This window comes from Henckelia pumila, chromosome 1, assembly GCF_033568475.1.
Source record: "Henckelia pumila isolate YLH828 chromosome 1, ASM3356847v2, whole genome shotgun sequence".
In the NCBI taxonomy this organism is placed as follows: Eukaryota; Viridiplantae; Streptophyta; class Magnoliopsida; order Lamiales; family Gesneriaceae; genus Henckelia; species Henckelia pumila.
In genome coordinates, this window is record NC_133120.1 from 126,140,578 (window position 1) to 126,153,652 (window position 13,075).

The 13,075-nt window shown below is 29.9% G+C and overlaps 1 protein-coding gene across 1 annotated transcript; it reads left to right on the forward strand.

Moving 5' to 3' along the window:
- The first annotated feature begins 2,487 nt into the window (after positions 1-2,487).
- Positions 2,488-5,187, forward strand: LOC140875456 (uncharacterized). Its single transcript, XM_073279141.1, has 3 exons — positions 2,488-2,825; positions 4,034-4,188; positions 4,933-5,187. Exons 1-3 carry the CDS (start codon positions 2,597-2,599, stop codon positions 5,131-5,133), a joined length of 585 nt encoding a protein of 194 aa, XP_073135242.1. The 5' UTR covers positions 2,488-2,596; the 3' UTR covers positions 5,134-5,187.
- Positions 5,188-13,075: the final 7,888 nt, after the last annotated feature.

Genomic DNA, 13,075 nt, shown 5'->3' on the forward strand with positions numbered 1-13,075 from the left:
TTAGTACCAATTTTAATAAATAAAAAAATGAAAGGGAAAATTTCTTAGATTGTTTTGGATACATTATCAATTGGTTATTTTTAATTAGTTTTTAAGTTTTGTAATTTTTATATTAGTTTTTGTAGTTGTTGATTATTAATTTTATACTAAACACGTAAGTGTTGATGAGTAAGACACGTGATCGAGGAGTGATAACGAGGTTGAATAGGCCCCCTAGTCCAATATTATAGATGTTTGGATTAATTGCATCCATGGTGTAGGAAAAACATTCAAGGGTGCTTTTGATTTTAGGAAATGTTTGAAAACCTATTGTGTTGGTGCCAGATGTTTATTTGTATATCTTAAAAATGACCGTGAAAAGGTTATTGCTATTTTTACTGGAAATACTCATAGAGAATTTATGTTTCGAAATATAAAGCAAACAATCTTTTTGCCATCCAAAAATGTAACCTGCAACATAGTTGTGGTGAGAACGATCTATGTAACATAGAGAATCTTAGAGCCGATGCATATTGGATGACGAATGTTGTGAAAGAAAAATTTATAGGAGACCCCTCTTATCGTCCTTTTACTATGAAGAAGGATTTGCAAAGAGATTATGAGATAGAGCTAGACTACTGCAAAGTGTGGAAGGGCAAGGATTTGATGATGCATGATATTTATGGCACAAATGAAGGATGCTACAGTAGATAAAGATGGTACTATCATGCTGTTAAAAAGACTAATCTTGGTAGTATTTTTGAGTGTAAGATTGATCTTTTGACTAAAAAATTTAGATGATTGTTCATTTGTTTTCATGCATTTGTTGTTAGTTTTGTTAGTGGTTGTAGGCGTTTGATTTTTTTTTTTTTGGGATAATACTCATATAAAGAATAAGTATAAATTATTTGTCTTAATTTTTGTGTAAAAAAATGCGAACGGTGATATTTTCACAATTACTTATGTTATAACAGATGCTGAGAATGATATGAACTAAGATTGGTTTTGTTACCATCTGAGAAGTGTGCTACTTTCTTATCAATGCATTCCTTCGACGGGTTCACTTTTTTCTCGGACATACATCCCAATATCATAAAAGTAGTCAATCAACTATTTGTTGCGAGTCATCATAATTATTGTTTGAGACATTTAGTCGATAATTTTGTGAAGCAAATAACTTAAAAATTACTTATTCTTGACCAATTATATTAAAATGGTTTCATATTATTCGATCATTTTAAGATCAATGTAAATTGTTTACCTTCATTTTAGGTGTTGAAAAGTTACCCCCGATATAATAAAAAAATTAGTCTTCGGTATCAAGAAAGTTGTGTATGTCTCGTCTTTCCAAGAGTATGAACAACATATAAAGATTATATTCGAGTCGATGCCACTTGCTAGATGGTTTATTATAAATTTTGATCCACTGAGTTTGGAAAATGTGTTGTTTGTTGGCAATAGATGATGTGTTATAAATAAAAATATAGCCGAGTGTTGAAATATTTGGGTTAGTCCAGCTCATCATATGTCTATTGTTGTTATGGTAGATTACACACGTATGCAAATAACGAACATGATGCACTGAGTCACTGAAAACATGAATCAACTTTATCTATGATTAAAGAATTAAGTCCAACAAAAAAAAATGTCGTTGCAATAATATATATTGAATCTCGAACATTAAGAGTACATCGTTCATGTAATTGGAAGTTTGAGGTTGTTAATAGTGAGAAGTCATTTGTCGTGAATTTAATGGATGAGAATTGTTCATGTAGAACTTGACAGATTAATAAACTTCCATAAAAGCACGTCTGCTACACCATTGATTCGAAATCTTTGTCTTCATAAAATTTTTGTGACAAGTATTTTAAGGTCGAAATGTATCGTGAGGCGTACAAAGAAATTATTAATTCAATTCTAATCTTTGACATGAGCGAGTCATGTGTTGACGAGTCCAATGTATCCAAGCTCCTTATATGTATAGTCAATCATGTCACAGGAAAACGAAGAAGTCGTGTGTCAACATGTGGTCGTTATCATATAAGAGGACACAACAGAAGAAGTCGTGTGTAACATGTGGTCGTTATCATACAAGAGAACACAACAGATACATTGCAAAGAATCTATAGAGTAGTTGTAATTAGTTCAAAAAATGATGTAAATATATACATTAAATAAAAGAATAAAGTTACAATTTTGTTTATCATTTCTGTATATTTATAATTTGGATATTTTATATTGTTAATTTTTGAGTTAGAATGTTATCATTAATTTTGATTATTTTTTCGATGTAATTTTTATAAAATTGACATATATTCAGATGAACACGAAATAAAATTGTAAGAATTAAAAAAATATAAGATTTCAAAAATTCTAAAACGACAAAAATATTAGACAAAAACTAAAATATTTATTTTTAACATGAACTAACTACAATTTTCACTTGAAATGAAAATCACTAATATAATAATCAATAAGAGCATATCCAATACGAACACACCAAAATTTTCGGACAAACCAGTAAGCCGCATCTAAAATGCAGTTGTCCTAAAATTCGATTGCGAAACCAATCTCGAGTCGGACTCAGCGCCCATTCTTTTCTCAATTCAAGAAGAAAATGAGCGGCGGGGGAGTGATAGCAGCAGCATCCCAACAAGCCTATTCGCTTTGTTCGAAACCTCGTACCCCATCGACAACCCGCCAACGTTGTTGCCGGGCAAAGGCCGCCTCTTTCTGGCGTGGACATCCGTCGTTTTCATCCAATCTGAAGCTCGTCTCAATTGGGCTGCACAAGTTTCGAGGAATTAATCTTGGGTCAGTTGGGTGTAGGAGTACGGGTGATTCGGGTACCATTTCTATTTATCTGCGCATTTCAGTTTCTTATTATTGTTCTGTTTTCGCTGATCGAATTCGTATTTCTTTATTTGTGTAGATAATCGTGTAAAAGTTTGATCTTTATTGGTAAAGGGTTGAAATTGAAGTCCAATTTCCTAAGATATACTCTCTCAATCTTGTTCAAGCAATCTTTGGCTCCAGTTAAATTTTTTCAAGTTCAGGGAAACAAATGCTTATTTGATTCTCAAAGTGTCCATGTTAGGGGACAAATGCGTTTTAAGTAAATTGCATCTATTGGTTTGGTTTGTTTTCACCGTTTATGAAGTTTATGAACTTAATCTCACCCCGGTTGGTTTTAAGAAATTTTGTGTCCACGATCTGTTTCTACCTGACCAAGTTTATCCCCATTGTTTAACCGGGTTCAGTTCTTTGTCAAAATGGGTTTTGCTTTCTACCGATTGGAAGAACTCAGTCAACACTGCCTCGAGTGGGTCGAGTTCTTGCCGTAGAAATTATGTCATGTCTATACAGACTGAAGTATATTCGCTATCTTTATTGCTAAAACCCTCCACCACTGAGTTTCTTAACCGCTGCACTAGTCTCTGCTGCTGCACTTGCTGAACGTCTCTTTCTTTGGGACAACACATTGTAATTACTGCTGAGATTGTTCTCACGGCTATCCAATTTCGTATTTTAGTTCTAATCAATCTATTGTCATAGAGTCATAGTTAAACTGAATTTCTTACTCTTTATTCGGTTGTGTCCTCATATAGCACAATCGTAACACTAAACATTTGTGGAACACTCATTTGATGCATTGATGCTCAATAACTGAGTTTATTAACTTTCACATCTAGTTGGGAGTAGATTTCGTGCATAAGCATTGACCGTGGAAATGTAGAGTCGCAGAGCTGCTCAAGCAAGAGTTTATGTCTAGCATCTTCAAAATTCCTTTGACTTTCCATTTGCGTATTTTTTCGGATTTGTGTTTTATAGAAGTATAGCTAGAGTAAGTCTCATTATCTCCGTTTTATGTTTTTATCATTTGTCATCTGTTTAAACTTTAAATAATCTTGTGCATGTTTCTTGAAAAAAATTCAAACCACTAGTTGAGGAAACATCTCTCTGTCTACTTTGATGGATAACAAAACATATTATTTTATTGGAACAGAAGCATCCACAACACTGCTTCAAATGAATTTCAAATGACCCTTTGCAGGCGAGAACGAGAGCAGAACAATCTTGGATGCATTTTTCTTGGGGAAAGCTCTGGCCGAGACACTCAATGAGCGCATAGAGTCATCAGTTGGAGAATTTCTCAGCATAGTCGGCAGATTACAAGCCGAGCAGCAGAAGCAAATTCAGGAATTCCAGGTATATATTTTGATTTGTTGCATGGTCGTAAATAACTGGATCGAGGAGATTAACGCTCTGTCAGCCTTCAAGGTGGAACTAGGTCACCAAACCGTTTGCACCTGCTAACAGAAATAAATATATACTTGCTCAGAAAGAAAAGAAAAGTAAATGAATTTATAGCTTGAGAATTGGATTTGTTTTGACCGAATAGAAGTTCTTACATTTTTTCTTGTGATTTCAGCATCCTTGTTATGGAATGGCCTTATTCAAGAATAATGAGCAGCATATATTATATCTTGATTTTGAAGTGTCATGTCTTAATGTAGAGTTCAACTTTTAGGTCAGGATTGAAATCAGTCTTAAAAGTTTGAGCTCATGGGAGATGACACCATATGGTTTGTACTTTAGCACGCAAGCAGGTGTGATTGTTAAATTGATTACCCAATGAATATATGCCTAGAATCAATAGCCAACATTTACACATACAGAGTGGTCGAATATTAAACCACAAAGGTCGCCCAAGATTAACTTCATAATCTATATAACAATTGCGCCTCTGATTGAAACTTTGAAACCACTTTTCCCCAGCAATTCGAGGTCCTGAGAAATAGCACAAACAGGAATATAAAGTTTGTCAGTGATGGAAATAACTTTACACGTTCATTTTGGCTATCAGACTGAGTTCATTTTTCCATGAGCTTGTTCAGCTTCTGTCTATGTTAAAAGATTATATGTGGAATTATTCGGAACGTTTATCCACAGGACGAAGTGCTGGAGAAAGCTAAACGAGCAAAAGAGCAAGCAGCGCGTGAAGCCATGGAAACACAAGGGATTATATCCGTGGATGTATCGGGAGTCAACGGTGGTGTAGCCAAAACAACATCCTCTTATACTCCCAAGATCGATCCTACTTCGGAACCACCTTACGTAGATCCTGTTTTAGGTATGTTTAAGGATGATTAAGTACAACTTGTACAAGGGATATCTCGTATCAGTATAATTTGGTACTCTGTTTCATACTCCAATACTCAATAATACTTATATTGTCGAGATTTGAAATTGATTAATAGAAATTTACTAAAAACAATTCATCTCTAAGAGACTTGATTGCTTTTATTTTGTCAAATTTGATGACCTTTCCCTTAAGTACATAAATTTATTTGATAAATTAGTTTAATTCTTATTAAATAAATCAAATATTTGTAATTTTCATGTTTATTCTTGGATTTATTAGTTCAATATATCAATTTGATTGTACTTGTCTACACTCACACTTTGTTTTGCACACAAGTGACAAAGGAACCAACATGATCTAAGCTTATTTGAAATAAATGTTTTATTGAAAATTAAGTTGCTTTTAAAAAATTAATTTATGTTTAATTATTAGTACAACATTGTTAATTTTCAAATCGTGGGAGGGTCGTACTGATCAATATTTAGAGTAAAAAGTAATATTTTTAGCAAAAAATAATTTTTTTTTCATTGGTTTTGTCGGGTATATTAGATTTGTGTCACAAATTTAATATATGAGACGGTCTCATGAGCATATGTGTTGAATAATATATTGTTAAATGAAGCAATGCACTTACAGTTTCTTAGAATAATTTGCAATGCACTTGCAGTTTCTTAGAATAATTTAGCAGGTAAGTTTTGCGGTCTCATAATGGCGCACTTCAATGATGTCTATTCTGCTTGCTTTATTATAAAGGAAACAAGCTAAGACATGTGACTAAGACGAGTCTAGCACAAATGACTAAAAGTTGGGAATCCTTTATAGACGCAGGAGGGGAAACAAGATTTTCTAAATAATCGTTTATAAATCTGTTGTTTGTTCGCCAACTCGACTTCCGATGGTGGCTCGGATCTATTTTCCGCACTCCGTCAGCAAGGACACCGTTGTCATCAACAACTCTGGACAGTAGTCGACCTTGAAGTCATAATAGTCGTTCATATGGTGTTTCGGTTTTCAGTTTGATGTTTCAGCATTCACTCCGATCCTCAGAATATGTAGGCCCTGATTCCTTCCTTGTTTACTTACGAATAGTGTTCTAAAAGGCGCCGCCTAGGCGGTAGGCGGATGCCTTTCGCCTCGCCTTTTGTAGAGGCGAGCCTCTAGGCGCAAAGAAATTAATCGGCCGCCTAGGCGGTCCGAAATCCGCCTAGGCGGCCTAAAATGGCCTAGGCGGTCCCAAATTCGCCTAGCCCACCTCGAGTTTTAGGTTTTCTTTTATTTGTTTTAAATTTATTTGCCCAACTTACGAATATTCCAAGAAAAATTTACACTTTAGGCTATAAAAAAAAAACGCCTAGGCGCTAGGCTATGGGTAGCCGCCCGCCTACCGCCTAGCGCTTTTTAGAACATTGCTTACGTAAGAGAGGTCATTTTGCTCTACTTTTGAAAAAGAAAACCTGGGATCTTTCCAAGCTATATAGATAAGATTAGTTTTACCAACACTACGCCAGACCAATAATCCCAACATCGATAGATTTCTTGATCTGAACCAAGACTTACTACCAGTGGTGCTACAGTCACCTCGCCGGCTTCTCGTTCTCGAGTTGTTTTTCGACAATTTGACAAGAGTTTCTACTCCTAAACAATCCGCTGGTTTTCAGGATACATGACTTCCATTCTGGGGTTTCTACATTTGAAAGCAACTTTTGGTAAATCCTCACTTGAACATTTGAGACACTTTTCAACAGCCTCACAAAGGACAAGATATACGAGGAGCCAGAAGAGTCAAAGGTCAAATGTGAAGCCAAATATTAACTCACTGGATCAGATATCTGCAGCACTCCGACGAGGTTAAACGTGTTGAAGTACAATAATTGTCTTGTTATGATAGCAGATGGCACTCCGACGAGGTTAAACGTGTTGAAGTATAATAATTGTCTTGTTACGATAGCAAATGACACTGTCAGGCTGGTGCTCATCACTACTTGATTTTCATCAGCTTCTTAACCGTGTGTATGCGTCTAGCCCCAACGGGTCTGGACCATAAAAAACCTCCAAAATTTCCCATTTTGAGCCTAAACGATCAAACTATTACATAAATCGACGAATTATATTTTTGGACACAATATTATGCCGGATTCCAATTTTTGTATCTATTATCTACTAGTATTCCACCTGTGCGATGCACAGAGTATTATTTTTATGTAATTTTTGGCAAAATTAATAAATATGATTGCTTGAATAAATAATTAAAATACAAATAAATTAAGATTGAATTGAATTAAATGATTTAAAATTTATCAATATAAACGTGTCTTCATTGTTTAGATAACTTTTTAAAAATAAAATAAAATTTATATATCTTGATATTTATTGCATTACAATTGAGGAGATCACAACGAATTTCAAATCCTTAGAGTATTGGAATCAATTTAAATTCATTATGGTTGGTGGGGTACTGTTTGACGAAGTTTATAAGTTTAATAAATTTATTTGGAAAACTATTAGAAAACAGTTTTAAACAGTTGAGTCATTGAGATAAGCTATTCGACATCTTTTAAGATGTTTTTTTATAAAAAAAAGTTGTTACACCCCTATTTTTTTTTAGAAATGTCTTATTTTAATATCTTACTTCTTCATATTACCTTTTGTATATTTAAAATTTTATTATTTTCTAATTAATTTATTTATCCAACAATTATAAATTTAATACATGCAATATTTGTATTCTATACAAAAACAAAATAGAAATTTTTTAAATTTTAAAAATTTTAAATTTGAAAAAGAAAAATAGAAAAAAATAAAATATAAAAATAAATAAAATAAAATATAGATACATGATATTTGGATGAGATAAGTTACATTAAACTCTGTAAAATTAATATAAAATGTTTTTTATATTAGCAAAAATTAATATCTAAAGTATATAAAATTAAATAAACAAAAAAAACTATAAGTATGATAATAAAAAAAATTTAAAAATTAAATTTTATATTTATCTATATTTTAAAAAAATTTAGATCAACAATTATATCACTTAATCATATATTATATTTTTTTGAATATCCTATGTTATCTCTATCTATATTTTTGAATTCAATAATATCTTATTTGAATTTATAAATTTGATGATGATAATATCTTCACTATTTTCAGAAATTATTTTTCGGTTGAAATATATATATATATATATATATATATATATATATATGATTTTTTAGATAAAATAATATTATATTTTGTTGAATATTCAATGTTATATATATTTATAATTTAAAATTGATCACATATTATTGTATTTTTAAATTTAATGATAATTGTTTATTATTTTTCAAAAACATTTTTGAACAGAAAAGTTTCATGTTTCTATTCATATATATATATATATATATATATATAGTTTAACTTCAATCGTATTTTTATCAACATTTTAAAATTTTTATATTAAATAATATATCGCTTGCAACACTATCATTTTTTGAATATTTGTTGCTTATATCTATATATGCATCCTATTAAAAATAAATGTTAAATTTTACTTGATAAAAAATATTTAAATTTTTTACAATCTTATTTTTATGTATATTTAAAATTTCTAAATTAAATAGCATATCACTAATAATATTATTATTTTTTTAAATATTTTTGTACTGTTATATATATATTAAACTCTTGTATTTATTTTTTGGCTTGTAAAATTTGATCTATAAATTTTGTTGTATTATGCAAAACAACCAAAGATAAAAACAAAAATTAAATAGTATTTTTATATATATTTTAAAATTTTAGATCAAATATTTTATCTTTTATAATATCATTTTATTTTTTGAATATTCAATATTATCTCTATCTATAATTTTAAATTAAATAATATATTATTTGTATTTTTTAATTTTATGATATCTTTATTATTTTTGGAATTTTTTGGGCGAGAAAAATTGTTTTATTTCTAGTTATGAGACTTTTTGTTTATATATATATATATATATATATATATATGTATGTAGATATAGATTTTTATCTGCATTTTAAAAATTTTAGATTTAATAAGTCTATTATGCATAATATCATTTTTTTAAATATGTGACACATATATGTATATATGCAAAACAATCACCCTATTAACCAAAAAACTAAAATTTTGTATTATGAGAATATTATTTTAATTTTTGTTTAAATTCAACCTATATTTTTGTATATATTTTAAATAAAAATTAATTTTGCATCAAAAAAAAGTTATTTTAAATTTTTATAAATTAAATCGTATTTTTAGATGTGTTTTAAAATATTTAGATAAAATTTATATCACTTACTCATAATATAATCTTTTTTTTTGAATCAATCTTTATCTGTGAATTTAAATTCAATATTATCTTTATTTGTATTTTTTATGCATTTATTATTTTTAGAATGAAACTTTAGGCGGGAAAAGTTTATTTTTCTTATTTTAGCATACTTTCTTGTTTTTATATATATATATAGATAAATTAAATCGTATTTTTAGATGTGTTTTAAAATATTTAGATAAAAATTTATATCACTTACTCATAATATAATCTTTTTTTTTGAATCAATCTTTATCTGTGAATTTAAATTCAATATTATCTTTATTTGTATTTTTTATGCATTTACTATTTTTAGAATGAAACTTTAGGCGGGAAAAGTTTATTTTTCTTATTTTAGCATACTTTCTTGTTTTTATATATATATAGATATAGATTACGTATATAAATCTATTATCTATTTCTATTATTACATTACTCTTACATACATACATACATACACCTAAATAAATATGTGAGTTTATTTATAAATTTACGTGGCTACCCTTTTCCATTAATACTACATAATTAATGTGTTTTTTCAATTATTTATTTATGTGACTCTTCAATTAAATAATTTATTTAAAAAAGTATATCATGCACTCTTTCGAATAAAAAATTAAAATTTTGTGCATCTACTATTTATTATTTGGTTTTTCTCTTATTTGATATGTACTCTTTCAAATAAAAAAATAAAATTTTGTGCATCTACTATTTATTATTTGGTTTTTTTTTCTTATTTGATTTAATTTTTCTATTATATATATATATATCTAATATCTAATCTAATACTCAATTCTATATACTATTATTTTATTATATATATATATATATGAGTTTGATTTGAGAGCTTATAATTTTACTCTTATTTATGTTTGACTAAAAAAAAGGTTTATGTCAATTTTGCACGAACTTAATAGGGTCATTAATAGTATTTTTAACTCCACCAAATTTCATAACCTTGTAATTTGAATGCTTAGTGGAAAATGATATTCCTAGGAAAACATAAGAGCTATTTTTTTTATTATTTGATGTATAATGGAAGGATTATTGATTCATGCATGATAATTTGGATCCGTGTGTTTGCATTTAATTATTTCGGTAAATGTGTGTTAATTATTATGACCGACTACCCATTTTTTTGTTAAATTAATGTATTTTTTTTGTCTTTTCATTATCCTAAATATAAATAAATTTTGATTTTATCTTCGTGTCTTTGATTTTTATTTTAATATGAAGGGTATAAAGACGTCTACATTTTTCGATTTGGCTTTCATATTTTACTTTTTTAAAAAATAATAATTTTACATATAATTTTTGGCTAATAGCCACAAGTAGAACCAAGAGATTAAAAAAATTAGAAACTCTAAAAAAAATAAAAATAAATGCACAAGTGCCCTTCAAAATATGTCAGTAGATGTCATTTTTTTAGAGTGTCTTTCCAATGAAACTGATGTATTGAGAGCAGATAGATAATAAATGTGCTTTTGTAAATTTTTCTAACGTTTATTTACACTAAAAATTGATTAGTTTGATTTATTTTCGATTTTATGCATATATATTATTCTTGTTTCTATAATTTATTTGTGGTTCATAAGGTTGTTTATGTTATTTTTTGTACTAACATAATATGGTCATTAATAGTATACTTAACTCCATCAAATTTGATAACCTTGTAGTTTGAGTGCTTAGTAGAAAATGATATTCCTAGGAAAAAAATAAGAGCTAATTTTTTATTATTTGATGTATAATGGATTGATTATTGATTGATGCATTGGAAGTGTGTGTTTGCATTTAATTATTTCGACAAATGCGTGTTAATTATTATGACCAACTACCCAATTTTTGTGAAATTAATGTATTTTTTTCCCTTTTCATCTTCCCAAATATAAATAAATGGACGCTGCTAAACAGCCAGAATCTGGCCAGCCAGAATGGGGTTTTTAGTAATTTTAAGGCTAATCATTAAGGGTAAGCATGTAATATCATATTTTAAGTGACAATTTTAACCTTTACACCTATTTTCATATTAAAATTTTAAAATATTTTCTCTCTCCCATAATAAAGATGTATTGTATTTTCCAAGATGACATGCATTAATTAAAAAGTATTCGAAGAGGTGTTGTTTATGAATTTAATTTCAAGTTGTTCAGACGGAATTAACATAACTGATATATTGATCTGATAGTTCACCCAAAAATTAATAAAAAAAAATCTGATCAATACATTTTCTTCTCAATATTAAGGACTACGCGACGATTAATTCTTTCAACTTCCGCCACTCTGACTACTACTGCCACCACATTTGGGCTTTTTAGGAAGAGATTGTTTTCTTGATGGAGGTGCCTTTCCTTCATTCATGGCATTACCAGACTCATGCTGTAGGAAGTTCATAATTTCAGAGAGCTGGGTGCCAAAAGTGGATTGCATAGTATTGAACTGAGAAGTCAATTCATCTTGCATTCTTTCCATTCGGCAAGTTATATGATTGTGAACATCGGCCAACTTGATAAGCATTTGATTTTTTAAGTTCTCAAACAACGATTGGAAACTCATCTGGTCAGCTTGAATAGATGCTACTGTTTTAGAAAGCTTTGAAACTGCAGTTAATAGCGAGCTGGACTCAAATTGGATATTCTGTACTTTCGCAGAAGTGGAATCTTCTTTGAGTTGATCTGGATGAATGATATCTTCAGCTGACTTCAGCATTTCATCTGTGAAAGTAAGGGAAACTTCAGGATGCTTGTTAGATTCATCTGGAATTTCAGTAGCATTTGGAACAAGGTCCTTGGTTTGTTTTAGAGCAGCTTCTTTTTTTGGAGACGTCGTCTCAGCTGCAATGAAATCATCTGAAATGATATTTTCCGATATGAATGCATTAGAATCAGAATCTCCTTTGAGGGGATCTGGCAAAATGACATCTTCAATTGACTTCATCTTTTGGTATGTCGAATTTTTGGAAGCTTCAGTAATCTTGTTAGTTTGATTTTGAATTTCTGGAGCATTTGAAAGAACGTCTTTGGTTGGTTTTTCCGCATTTTTTATGGAGATGTCGGCTGAGTTGTAATATACTCATCTGAAACAATATTTGCTGGTATGTCAAAATATTCTTGAAAATAAGTTTGAGTGGTAGAACTATCTCCTTTGAGGGGATCTGAAGGAACGACATCTGTAATTGACTTCAGAATTTTGTCTTTCAAAGTTAGTGAAACTTCAGGAAGCTTCTCAGATGATTGTTTTCTTGAAACAATTTCATTAGGACCAGTCTAATTTTGGAAACCAGACTTTTCTTTTGTAGTTCTCGATTGAACTTGTTCATGCTTATGTTGATGACTTGTATCTGAAGCAATTTGCAAAGAAAGCTGAAGATCTTGTCTCATGACCTTCACAGTGTTGGAGAAAGTCGCAGCATTCATTTCAAGTTGACTGATCACAGCTGCATCATCTCTTGCTGTTGGGCTATGTTTATCAAAATTGGCTCTTTTTCTATCCAACAATATTCTTAATGCATTCTCCTTGAGCATTGTGGCAATGAACTCTCTTCGAGTTAATGCTTCTGAAATTAGGTTGGTCTCAGACCAGTCCAAAATTTTCTGTTCGAGAGAAGCAAGATTTTGCAAAGCTTTGAAGG